General features: G+C 30.6%; 2 protein-coding genes across 2 annotated transcripts; both read right to left on the reverse strand.

The window, feature by feature from the left end:
- Window positions 1–1,032: 1,032 nt before the first annotated feature.
- LOC104746766 (uncharacterized) lies at window positions 1,033–2,955 on the reverse strand. The gene is made up of 4 exons (XM_010468287.3): window positions 2,850–2,955; window positions 2,550–2,751; window positions 2,089–2,313; window positions 1,033–1,579 (listed from the first exon to the last, which is right to left on the reverse strand). Exons 3-4 carry the CDS (start codon window positions 2,278–2,280, stop codon window positions 1,220–1,222), a joined length of 552 nt encoding a protein of 183 aa, XP_010466589.2. The 5' UTR covers window positions 2,281–2,313; window positions 2,550–2,751; window positions 2,850–2,955; the 3' UTR covers window positions 1,033–1,219.
- Window positions 2,956–9,950: 6,995 nt separating this feature from the next.
- LOC104746767 (cytochrome P450 708A2-like) lies at window positions 9,951–12,252 on the reverse strand. The gene is made up of 7 exons (XM_010468289.3): window positions 11,971–12,252; window positions 11,568–11,886; window positions 11,302–11,451; window positions 10,844–11,182; window positions 10,558–10,740; window positions 10,338–10,465; window positions 9,951–10,253 (listed from the first exon to the last, which is right to left on the reverse strand). Exons 1-7 carry the CDS (start codon window positions 12,177–12,179, stop codon window positions 10,163–10,165), a joined length of 1,419 nt encoding a protein of 472 aa, XP_010466591.2. The 5' UTR covers window positions 12,180–12,252; the 3' UTR covers window positions 9,951–10,162.
- Window positions 12,253–14,486: the final 2,234 nt, after the last annotated feature.

Below are 14,486 nucleotides of genomic sequence, written 5' to 3' on the forward strand. Positions count from 1 at the left end.
CTAACTATTTTGACCTAACTAGTGAATGTACTGTATAAAAAAGATTTATTCACCGACGGTTTCCTATTGACAAAATACATAAACCAAAAAAAAAAAAAACACAAAAGAAATGGAGGAGACGACAAAAATTACGGTGGGGGGTCCTGCGACGATCACGATTGGGAGCAGCGACGGTGTTAGAATCAATTGCCGAGGAGTATGTATTCACATCAGTGGACCCATTACCTATATTACACAAGGGCAAGCTCAAATCCCTCTTGGAGTTGAACCTCAAGGTCCTAGCACCCCTAATCTACCTCAAGTTCCTCGCAGCCCTTCTTGGAGTCCAACATCAGGGTCCTCGCAGCCCTGATCATTTCAATGGTCTTCTAAAACCAGAATTGTAGTCATATATAGGATAAAATCTCTACAAGTTTATATCCATATGACTACAAAAAACTACCATTATATTGTAGTAGGCATATGGATTTTGTGTGTTTTTTGTGGGGTTACCTTTACAGTTTTTATTTGTCACCATTGAATAATGATAAGCATAATCTTACCTATTATTTGCTAATTGCTACTACAGTAAACATTATTACAAATTATCAAGAGTTATTGTACCATGTTCTTATTATAATTCCCATTACTTTGTTAGCGGTTTCATCGTTGTTGAGTTTTGGATATAGGAAACAGCTTTGGTTAGTTTACTAGTAATGCCAATATTGATGTAATTCCTTTTGATAAGCTTAACAAAAGTGTATCACAGATTACAAAAGTCTTAATTGATCACTTAGACTGTAAGGTTCACGCAAAATAGTTTTCATGTGATTGTGGAGAAAGGTGACTTTGGTTTGTGTAATACCTTCAAAGCGCTGCTTATGTATAGGGTTTATGAGCTCGGAAGAATGACCTTTAGCATTCTCTAATGCACATTCAACTGACAGTTTTTGATTGCTGTAATTCTGTAAAAATGATTCATTTGTGCAGATAAAATCTGTTGACTATTGATATCAACATGTCTCTTAATTTACAGAGAATACAGTGCCAAAATCCGACACAAAACAAGATTCTTTTCTTTCAGATTTTAATAATTCTGGACACAGTTTCAATGAGAGCAATCAAAATAGCTTAAGCTTGTTACATAAAAGTGAAGAGGATACAGTGTTAAAGAACAGCTGAAGCAGACAAAAGAAACAAAGAAGAATGAATTCTCTCTCTGATTCAGTTCTCATTTCCCTTAACTCGTGGCTTTACCGGTAACTTTCTGGGCAATCCAGCCGAGCCCATCATACAACCCTTCTCCAGTAACTGCACAACTTGCTTGAATATGCCAATCATGGTTCTTGATACTGTGAAGGTTAAGTGCATCCGTGATCTCAGCAGGAGTCATCGCATCTTTCAGATCCTGTTTGTTTGCAAAAACAAGGATGACAGAGTTTTGAAGATCCTCGTGACCAAGTATCCTGGCGAGCTCATCTTTCATGAAAGAGATTCGAGCTCTATCTGTGCTATCGATAACCACAATCACAGCATGTGTTCCACGATAGTACGTTGCCCATGAAGTCCTTAGTCTATCTTGCCCACCAAGATCCCAAACCTAAAGACAACATATCATAAGTACATATGCCAGCGTCAAACAGTTGGTTTTTTACAGGAAACGATTCAAAGCTCTATGTACCAAAGACGTCTGATTTATAAGTCTAGTAACGTTTATATGCATCATTCAGTTTTGGCATACAAGAACACATGCAAAAGGCCATAAAACAGAGATGGTTTCAGCTGTGTCCATGGCTTTGACAATTGCATAAAAACTAAACCACGAAGAAATAACAAACAGTTCTTGTGATATAACAAACAAACCAGACTAATACAGCCATCTACACAGATTTGCTATATGAAACCATAAATCACAAGTATCAAACATATGAAAACGACGTTCAACACTATGAGCTTCTAGACCAATCATGTCATGACAATAACACAACAAAAAGATTGCAAATTCAAGGAAAAGCCATAAAGATTCAAACTTCTATACCTACATCCCAAGATTCAAACCTGAAACAGAACCTAAGAAACATGGATTCGAATATAAGAATGCAGTAGTACCTCGAAGCGGATATTCTTGTAGACAAGCTCTTCAACATTGCTACCAACAGTAGGATGAGTAGTGACAACTTCACCCAAGTGAAGTTTATAAAGGGTCGTCGTTTTACCAGCATTATCCAAACCAACAACCACAATCTTATACTCTTTTGCAGGAAACATCATGAACCAAAACCTCGACATGAATGCTCCCATGTCTCTCTCTCCGATGTATATAAAAAAAGAACCCTAAAATCAAGAAAATTTCATCAATTTACGAGTAAGTGAAACCCTATAGATGATATAGATCATAAAAATCGAATCTTTCAAACAAACCCAAATCAGAATTTTTACAAGCAAGTGGAATTAGAATTCGAAATCAGAGAAGCCCAGATCAAGATTTGGATACAACAAACGATCCCAGATTCGATCAAGTTTTTTACCCAATCCAAAATATACAAATCGGGAAAATTTTGTGATCAAACCTTAGATTCAGCTATAGTCTCGCGATGGCGGAGGCAAGAATCGGAGATCAAAAAGTTCAAAAATTTCAATCGGGTGGTTCTTCTTCTTCTTCTTCTTCTTCTTCTTCTTCTACTTTTTTTTTTTTGTTAAGCTTTTGAGGTTCCTTCCTTGAAAGCAGATTTGGGTGGAGAGAAGAAAAGTATGCGGGAAACAATGTCAAAACTGTAAATATTATCAAACATTTAGAATTAAAAAAATAAAAATAATTTTAAATTAATACAATTTCTTTTTTTTTTTGACCAAACGGCTGCAGCCGTTACCGGTGATGGCACCGAACACGTCACCGCCATAGCCACGACGCCAAAGGTGAACATCGTTGGATAAGAACAAAGAAAACTCAAGGCCCAACCGTACGCCTAGGGCCTTGTATACTATTAGCATTTGTTTGGCTATTTAACATAATCACAATAAGTTGAGTTGGTGGTGGCAAGAGTGAAGGTACCGTAATACTGTGGGAAAACAGCTAAAATCAACCTCAACTATTTGTCAAACACTTTTTTATACCTAAACTTTAACATCCAACAAATAACAACTTGAACGGTATTAAAATTTAAATTTGCTACCTAAACTATATAAAATGTTGTCAATTCCAATCTCTGTTCGAACAGTGTTAAATCAGAGTTTGATGATGTTGAGTTAGACGGTCCGTGACTTCAACGTAGCATGACTTACCAAAACTATATCGTTTTGGTCATTTTGGGTATTTTGTAGCAAGAAATAATCAAAAATGAAGTCTCACAACACACCCGAAAATGGACTCCAATACTCCATCTTTTGCCAAACGCTTTGTTTCTTGCCACAAAACACCTAAAAATGACTAAAACAACTTAGTTTTGGTCATTCCCAGTGCCATGTGGATGTCACAGATCATCTGACTCAACATCATTAAACTCTGATTTAACACTATTCGAACAGAGGTTGAAATTGACAACATTTTATATAGTTTAGGTATTAAATTTGAATTTTAATACAGTTCAGGTTGTTATTTACAGAGTCTTGAAGTTTAATTATAAGTGTTTGGCAAATAGTTGGGGTTGATTTTGGCCATTGTCCCGGTAATACCGTAATAGAGTTGGTGAATCAATCTACAAGTCTCCTTCTGTCCACTCTTTGGATTTCCAAAGTCTTAAGAGAAAACACCTTCAGTTTCTCTGTAAGAAGAACAACCTCCGGACAAATTTGACCAACATTGCCAATTTGCCATGGACAAATAATCTCAAAGCTTTAGACAGATCCGGCCATGAACCAAAGGCTTTAGACATCAACTTTATATGAAACAGTTTAAAGACATCATTTTCAGAACAGTAATCATGGTGTAGCGGTTTAGACATTCCCTCTCTCGTATGTGGTAGCAGCAATTAACATTAGGTCGGCCCTGGCTCTAGATGTTGTAAGTTCAAGTTCCACTTCTCTCTTTGTAGTTTATGAAGTAGTCTTTTGTTATGCCTTATATTGCTGTTGTAAGTTGCTTTATGCCTTATGAGTATGTTTGATTTCTGTATCTAAAAGATGTGTTTCACTCTTAGGATTAACTTGTGACCATTGTTTTGTTTTTCTAAACTGTTCTTAATCAACAGACCTTAACAATAAAATAAGGCACATAGATTGTTGTGTGACATAAGTATAAACTAGGTTAGTCTCCTAAATTTTTATTTTCGTATTTCAGTTAATTCTGATGGTAGAACAATTGGCGGCCACAATAAAGAAATGCATTTAGTAGTTTACAATAAGTATCATTTAATCCTCCAATGGTATTTTTTATTTTATTTTATTGTTTTAGTAATGTGTCGCTTTTAACTTCCATCGTCATTTTTGTTAATTTTTAGTGCAAATGTTTTTTCCACTAATGAGTAGTGACATGGTATTCCATTACATATTCAATCGAAGAAAAAAATCAAATCAAATTAGCTAACAATAGTGTTTTCTGTCGCTTACATGATGAAAAAAACCTAGCTCTCAATATTGATAATATATTCGACTAAAATGATTAGTACCAAGATTTAGATGATTAATAAGTTTTAGAAAGATTTGTGACATTGATTTGGGTCGAATAGTGTTGTTGTGGTCTTATTTATGAAAAGAAAAACCAAACATATATGATTTCTTTCGACAAAAAGAAAATTACTAAGATTATGTACAATGGAGGTGTTGAATTATAAATTCAACTATTAACTTCATATAATGAGGGTGTTGAAAAAAGAAAAAAATCTAGGGAGATTTGCACTCAGACACACTTTCTGTAAAAGTATGTTCATTTAACACACTTTCTGTCCATGGAGCACTCCTTTACCAAGTTTTCTGCTGTTCACATAATTTATAAACTATTTTAACTTTCATCATGTAAGTTGAGGTATAACTAGAGAGAGAAAAACTGTTTGTATTACAAATAATAAGAACCATTGGATTGAAACTATTAGTTAAAATTCAATGAATAAGATTTTCTGTCATATTTTTTTCTATTATTCACTTTTTTTTCTCCTACTTTCTTTGTAATCACTTTATTTAATTATTATGACATATATTTTTGATTTTGTTTTTATGATTGATTATAATTTTATTTTTTCTACATTTTAAGATCCATTATACTATATTTAAAATGAATAATTATAATATATATTATCCAATTATAATGGAATATTTGTTGATTGTTATGTGTGGATGCTAAAAATATCTTATTATGTGGATACTTATTTGTGAATACTATACTTATTCTAAAATCAAGTCCACATGGACGATGAGTTATACACGTCCACTAAAAACTACTTATGTTTAGGTGAAGTAGTCATTGTTAACTATCAAACAATGTTAACCTCATCATATCCCCAAAAAACCTAAGCATGGAACCGTTCATCATATCATATCCTAAACTCAAAATCAGAAACCTCTAAGCCCTAAGCCCTAATCCCTAAACCCTATACCCTAAACCTCTAAGCCCTAAACCCTAAAGCCTAAATCCTAAACTATAAACCTTAACCTTAGATCATAATAGTAATCATAAATTTAATTTCATAGCAATTTTAACAAATATAACCAAATATGAAGATCTTTTACTACAAAACATGAAATTGACCCAGCCCGACCTATAAACCATGAACCTTAAACTAGGCCAAATTTTTGACTACTTGCATTACATTCTTTATAAATTTCCAAATTTATTGATATTGTTCGTGATTATGTGGATGGTTAACATGCATAGATGGATACTTATTTTGGATGACCAATTAATCAAACAACTTGTGGTTTGGTAAAGTAGTCATGGTTAACTATCAATCGATTTTAATATTTCATGTCCATAAAATCAAGTCCACATGGATGAGTTATACACGTCCACAAAAAACTATTTGTGTTTTGGTGAAGTAGTCATTGTTAACTATCAAACAATTTTAACCTCATCATATCCCCTAAAAATCTAAGCATGAAGCCGTTCATTATATCCTATACTAAACCTCAAACCCTAAACCCTAAACCTTTAAACCCTAAACCCTAAACCCTAAACCTTAAACCCTAAACCCTAAACCTTAAACCATAAACCCTAAATCTTAAATCCTAAACCCTAGAGTCTAAACCCTAAAGCCTAAATCCTAAACTTTATACCTTAACCTTAGATCATAAACCATGATCATAAATTTAATTTCATAGCAATTTTAACAAATGTAGTCAAACTGAAGATTTTTTACTAGAAAACATGAAATTGACCTACCCCAACCAGTAAATCCTAAACCTTAAATTAGGCCAAATTTTTTACTCCTTGTCTTACATTCTTTATAAATTTCAAATTCATTGATGTTGTTCACTATTATGTGGATGGTTAACATGCATGGATAGATACTTATTTTTGGATGATCAGAGAAAAAACATATGAATACCTAATTAATTAAGAAAATTGTGGTTTGATAAAGTAGTCATGGTTAACTATCAAACAATTTTAATCTTTCATGTCCATAAAATCAAGTCCACATGGACGATAAGTTATACATGTCCACTAAAAACTACTTTTGTTTTGGTGAAGTAGTCATTGTTAACTATCAAACAATTTTAACCTCATCATACCCTAAATCCTAAACTTTAGATCTTAAACTATAATCAGAAATTTAATTTTATAGCAATTTTAACAAATGTAGCCAAATTTGAAGTTTTTTTACTAGAAAACATGAAATTGACCTACCCCAACCTGTAAACCCTGAACCTTAAATTATGCCAAAATTTTGACTTCTTGTATTAGATTTTTTATAAATTTTCAAATTTATTGATGTTGTTCTTAACCGGTAAAGAAAGATTTGGAAATTATATTACTGGTTTTTGTGCTAGAAACACTTGGAATCCGGCGCTCAATCCTTTGAGCTTAAGAGAAAGATTTCATTGAAAAAACTCTATAACCAAGTGTTAACTAGAATTATCCATCTAAACATGTCCACATGTTCATGATTTGTATGACATAATACACTATTTTGCTTATTTCATTTTGAAAATATTTCTGCTTTTCTCTAACAAAAATTATATATTTTTGTGCCTACACTTTCCAACTAACAAAAATTATATATTTATTTAAATAATGAAAGAGAGATAAAAGAATGAAAAAGAAACATGTGAATTGGGTAACTAGAGAGAGATTTATAGTTTGATGGCATTGTTGTAAATCGAGTTATAGTGAAAGGATATGATAGTTAATAGACATAGAGAAAATGTCCAAATAGTAGAAAGTGTGTCACATGACAAATACTTTTGAAAAAAGCGTGTTAGAGTGCAAATATTCTAAAAATCTATGTGGATTAAACCATATTGAAATCAACATGTTGATAAACAAAAATGGAGACCACTAGGACATATGATGCATTATTATTGGTTGTTAAAATTCTTTATACTTTTGACCAAAATTTTTTTTTTATACTTTTAATTTCATCCTAACTATTTGACATCATTTAATTTATAGTAATCAGAATTTTATATTTTATTTTGCTTTACATCAGAATTTATTATTTTTCATACTCTATAAATAGAGACTTGTTTTATTTTATTTGAACATATAAAATAAAATAATAAAATAAAGAAAGTAAGGTGGTTGAAGTTTATTAAACAAAACCATTGTAGATGATAAAAATTGAATGAGTGTTGAATTATTAGGTGGAGGAAAGAGATGATGATGTGGAGTGTTAAAAAGTAAAAAGTAGGGTGTTGAAAAAAAAACCAATGTACATAGTTTTAAGTATTGAATTTGGTTCCTTTTATTTTTTTGGTTTGATTGATTTAGTTGAATTGGGTCAAGAATTTTCTATCTATCGTAGTATTTTTGCAGCAGTTTTTGCTCAAAAATACTTTTTGGAAAGTTTTTACATTTAATGCATTGATTTTAATATTATTTACCAAAACTTCAAAATTAATTATAGGTAAGATTTTAAAAAATAAATAAATCTTTCTACCTCATTCAAACATAAATATATGATTCCTTTTCATTTTTATTTGAATTTTTATTTAAATTATTTTGAATTATTCTATAATACATTTAGTTAATAAAAATTTGTGATTTTTTCCTGCATATGATGTAATACAAAAATTTTAAAACGGACAAATATTACTCAATAGATAAATAAAAAAATACGGGTACAATATCCCACATTGTCTAAAAGAATTGGGCAATGGTTCAGAATCATACTATAAAAGAGACCAAAATGATTCTGAATACAAATGAGTAGAAAGATTGATTTATGAGGTATTCAAACTTTAAAAACTTTTATTTGGTTTATTCAGGTTCTTTATTTTAAAGATTTTTAAAAGGTTAAATATGATAAATATTATATTGTAGATACACAATAAATATTAAAAATTAAGATTATATAGTGTGAGTTAAAATATCTCGAGACATGGTTATATAGTGGGACAAGTTTTATCGATATTTATATAAATTAAAAAATATCATTAATTCGGTGTAACAGTGGTAAAACATCATTTCATTATATTGTTAACACTGTCGGTATCAGAGAATAGACATATCTAATTAAATTGATTAAATAAATATTATGTAAAATAAATTATATTGGTATTATATAGTTTATTTAACAATTATTATATAACTATAACATATATAACCAACAAATACAACTTATAATTGAAATATTTTTATTATAAATAATTTTTCCCCGCGGTGTATCGCGGGTCCTAATCTAGTTATGGTATAAAATAAAACACTTGAAAAATTGAGTACTTTTTTTAATATACAATTTGTAACTCTTTTAAGGTATTGAATTATTTTTACACAAAGTTATTTTTTTCTCACAATAAATAACAAACTTGTAATGGATTTTTTAGATAATATAGCATTAATTCATGGGTTGTTGATTATAATTATATTATTTCATGGGTTATTATTCTTGCTAACTAGTTCTTTTAATGAATTATCTTCACCATGGAGAATTAGAGCACCCCAATTGATTCTTCCTGTAGAAGCTTCAGTCAGTTCACCACGAGCATTTGGGCTATGAGCCAGAAGCACATTGTACCCATCGGTGACCAATCTCTTGACTATCAAAGCTATCCATATGTCATTAGAAATAAGTAGTAAATTGACTATTTTTTTGCTCGATACACCATTCTATCATTATTTTCATTGATCCAGACATCTACATAGCCTTTATTGGGTCTTTTCTTACGCGTAAGAGGAACAACAACAGAGATATTAATTTCCCTTTCCTTCATTTTTCTCTTAGTTTTTTTTGTAAAGGTGCCCCTCCGTACACATCCTAAAATGTCATCTTCGATATCTAGATAGCCAAGGCTTCTAAAACCCCTCTTTATATTCTCTCTTATCTGGAATATTTTAACACTAGTGGAAAAAGGGATGTTCTCGGATCCCATATAACCTAGAATTGGCACATAAAAAACGGATATAAGTTTAAAAACAATAGCATATGTTAGTTTTTTCATTCTTTACTTAAAAAGGAAAAAATCTCAAAATCTAATTTGATCATACTCTCATGTAGGTAGGTGAATTTATTTTATATACAACATCGACAACACCAAAACATAAGAAGAAATATATAAATAAAAAAAATTCTCATTATTATAATCTAAAAAAAAAAATCAAAATCCAAACTTAAGAAGAAAAAAGTACTCCCACACTTTGATATCTCCGCCTTCTTCTCCTAAAAGTCAATTGTACTGAAATTTCGATTTTAATTTATCTGATCTCTCTCCCTCCGGCTACCCGATGCAAACTATGTCTCAGTCTAGTATGTCATAAGGATTCTAATGGCGATGGTATTAGTGGCAGAGACAGCATAGAACCATGTGATCATTTCACAACCATGAATTTTATAACAACAGTTTAAGTTATGTAAAAATATCAAATAAAATATAAAATCAACATCTGAAAAATTATTTAAAATTTCATATATTTTTTATACCCGCGTAAATTACGCGAACTTTATCTACTATATATATAAGCCATTATTTTACTATTGTAATATTTTTTTAAGCAAATTACATATCCATATATAAATATATATATGCCATTATTTTATTATTATATTATAGCCCAATGATCACCAACGAAATATAACAACTCTAATACATTTTATACTTAAGTCTCTCTGGAGATTTGAACATCACATCCATGAGGAAACATAAGCATATAACTTCGAGTTACTGTGATCTCTGCCTTCATTGACCACCTGCAAACCAAATAAATCTAAGTAATGAGTTTGACATAATTTAAAACTATATAAATTCAGAGTCATAAGGTGATAAAAGCAGACCTATAACTACACAAATGGTGGATAAATATAGCCATCAGCATCTTAGCAAAGTAAGCTCCTACACAGAGTCTAGGACCAGCACCAAACGGAACGTAATTCTTCGAGAGTATCGCATCCACATCTTTTCCCTGTTAATAAAGTTAGGTACATGTGAAAATTTTGAATTTGATTAGTGGATTAGGAAGCAAATAGTTAATAATAAAGATCATATTTGAATCACCTTCCAACGCCATGGATTAAATACTAAAGGATCCTCGTACTTTTCTGGATTAAAATGGACACTTGGGTAGCCCATGAAGTTCCAACCCGCTGGAATTGTATAATCACCTACTTTGATGTCATGATCAGGTTTCCTAAGTATTACAGGTACTGTGGTTGAGATCCTAAGAGACTCATTAATCACCTGAAACAAAGTACCGTACATGTGTGTGTGTGTGTGAGCTACTAAAATGTACATGATTTTAAATTATCTTATCACTTTATCCATGATTTTGGAACACACTTACCATATTGGTGAAAGTCATGGATTTATAGTCTTCCCATGTTAGGCCGGACTGCTTGGCACTCTTATCTCCAACAATTCTTGCATGCTCTCTTTGAAGCTCTTGCATGACTTCAAGATTTTCGCTTATAAGTTTAATTGTAACCGCGAGAATCCGTGGTGTTGTTTCATTAGCAATCAGAAAGAAAGTATATATGTACTCGATCACATTATCCATATTCATTATTTCCTTTCCTCTATCGTTTTCTCCAAATATGATCTTAAAGAATTCTCCGAACTCCTCTCCTGATGCTCTCTTCTTCAACACTTCCTCTTTTAGTAACTTTTTCATCGTTTTTCTTGCCTGCCACAAAACATAATTATCACAGCTTTCATTATAAGCATATACCTATATGTATATATATATATATATATATATATATATATATATATATAGTATTGATAAGAGCACTCATTACTTGCCTTCATCATATTATAGACACCAATCCCAGGAATATTGAAAGGGAACCGAAACCAACCACTCGGAAAATATCTCCAACAAAGTGCAAGTTTTTTTGCCGCCTCTGGTTCCATCTCACCCATAACTTTCTTTGCAAGGCACTCAATTATGATCTGTAGCGGTTAATAATACAAATACTTGTGAGTTGACCATGTATCCTATATACCTTATCTACTTTATTTAATATTGTCAAGAGAAAGGCATCATAAAGTTGATCAATTATTTTTACCTTGCTTGCTGTTTCCTTAACGTCAAGAGTTCCATTCCTAGCTTCTTCACCCATGTATGTACGAATCAAGATATCGATATCTGCCAATATCCTCAATTTTAAACCTTGTGAACCCAATAGTTGGAGTGTCAAGTTCCTCGCATGTTTATGAGACTCTGTGCTCTGCAAAAATAAATTGTTATCTTCTGGAAATAGACGTGCTAAGCTCTTCGTGATACCAGGTATACGATTTGTCTTTGCCATCTCCAAATTCAGTTCATTATCCATTGAGATTATAACTTTGCCTCCAAATAAGCTTGTCCGAAAAAGCGGTCCATATCTATATTTATTTTTCAGACAAAAATGACAAAGTAACTTAAGTAAGTTAAAAAACAGTTTCTAAACAAAACAAAAATAAGCGAACCTCAAGAGTCTCTTTTTGAGGAAAGTTGAATACTGAAGAGCATCATGAGGTTTCATGAACTCAATAGTTTCTCCAATGATTGGAAAACCCATCGACCCTGGAGGAAGTTTTTCATTACACTTTGGATTGCTCCATTGATAGATCAAATGGCATAGCTTCACCACTATGAGTGAAACGATCACAATCCATAGCTTATAAATGGCCTCCATATTAATTTCTTTCTTTTTTGTCAACTATTTTGGTTATATTTGTTTTATGGATGAATGTTGCATGAATAAGAGGGAAGAACTCAGGTATTTATAGCAGTGATATCATAGGATTTCAAATTTTGTTTTTTGGTTTTCAAAGTTTTTTTTAATCTTATTGTTTATTTGAAAGTATTCTCTCAATTAAATAATTTGAGATTATATTCCCTCCCATTTATTCACATGTGAACGTGACCTCATTTACCTTTTGTTATCTAGTCATCTACTTCATTTACATTTTCTAAATTTTCTTCATAAAGAAAGTTCAAAAAGTAAGTTCTGTTAAAAGTCATTGGCTAGCCAGAAAAGAGAAAATCCTAAACTTTAATTTAGTTTTTAAAACAAGATCAAGAAAAAATAAATGCAAATAAATAGGATGCAACATTTTTGGTTAAAGCAATAAAGATATCAACTGACTTTTATATACATACAAATATGAGAGAAATCAGAGATATCAAAGTGTTAAAGCAAAAAGCAAAAAGTCAATTTCTTTGATATCTCCGCCTTCTTCTCCTAAATCGGTTAAAGCAACATTTTTGAAAAATATATATATACATACAAATTATTTATAATGTTCAAATAAATCATATTAACTTATATTTATTGTTAACTAGATAAGGGCCCACACGATGTGCGAGTTTAAAAATTGTTGAAGAAAAGAAATCCTAAATCTTAAACAAATTTTTAAAAGTATAAAAAGAATTTTTATTTCTTGAATTAAACATATAAATAATATTAGTTAGAGAAAAAATCATATTTGTATTTACCTTCATACACTTATTTATACTTATATATTTTTAATATATTATAATAATTATTACAATAATTTAAGCTAAATTATATCCCACCAAAATTTTTACCAATAACTCATCATTACGAATATTATTATTGTCAAATTTTAAAAACTTTTCACAACTTATTCACAAAATATTTTATATGCAAATAATTTATCAAAGCAACATCTAATTAGTAAGCATGTACAATTTTTCTCTATGTTTTACCATCTTACATTCAAAGTTATTTTATTGTTAAAGTATGCTCTTTATCACCACCTATAAAATATTTTCTGAACAAATTAAACAAATTTTATGTTGCTTTACTTTCATTTTAGCATAATTATAGTTCTTATAATTTCTAAAATTGTTTTGTAACATAATTTCTTTAACCATGATTTTTTTTACTCCAAAGATATTTTGGATGAACAAAAATTATCTACTATATCCCAATGATTTTATGACCAACCTAATAAAAGTTGAGAAAATGAGAAAATTTATTATAAAATAACAAAAATTAATAATTTGAAAAGTATAATCACGATGGTATATATGTCTTCGATAATTCAAATATACAAAATAAAAAATTTATAAACAATCCAAAACATGACATATGTCATAATCACGTTAAGGATCGACGACCTATTTACTCCTCATAAGTATCACATTGTACCAAAACTACTTAAAACTATGACCTCATCTCAGATATTCTCGAATCGTAAATTTTCAACTTATTTCTACCATAATCAAAAGTTCTCATATATTTCTCCATATTACCTGGGTTTAAACAATTTACGAACCAAATCGGCTAGAAAACCACATAAATTCGGTTTGAAACAAATTTTAAAATGGTTTACCATTCCAACTTCCCAAATTTTAAAATCACTTCTCAATTACTCAATCAAGCAGCTCTTGTTTTAGTACCGGAATCATCAACATTATTCAAAAGAGAAAACTCTAGTTTTAAGCAGAAACATCAATAACCGACTAATCTTCCAAACTTATAATCCTATTAACTATAGAATCACTTTTTGAAACTCCATCATTGTCTCCATCCTTGATTAAATTAGCGGGCTTTATTTACTTCGATTCCATTTCATTGCATCTGACTTTCATTGAAGAACCCGCACGAATGAACCCTACATTCGTTTTGAGAGTGAGACTCGATCCCTGGTGTGCTGGTGCCTCTTACAATGGATTTACCAATGGCCACTGCACTAAGGTCACTTCACGAACATACTTATTACGTAGATAGAATGTTATTTTCTTAATTAGCTGTCCTATTACGTTCAAAAATAATAATTCTTTTGACATAACTTACGTTATTCTTTTTAAATTTGTTATTCACTATTTATTGATTAATAATAATATACATGCTTAATGAATTACTTTTTTTGTTTATACATGTCAAAATCTAGTTGAGAAAAAATGTATAATATAATTAGCGTACAATAAAAAATAGATTAATTTTGTTAATTTTTCTTTTTGATTTAGGAAT

Source organism: Camelina sativa, chromosome 15, assembly GCF_030686135.1.
Source record: "Camelina sativa cultivar CO46 ecotype springtype chromosome 15, ASM3068613v1".
Lineage (NCBI taxonomy): Eukaryota > Viridiplantae > Streptophyta > Magnoliopsida > Brassicales > Brassicaceae > Camelina > Camelina sativa.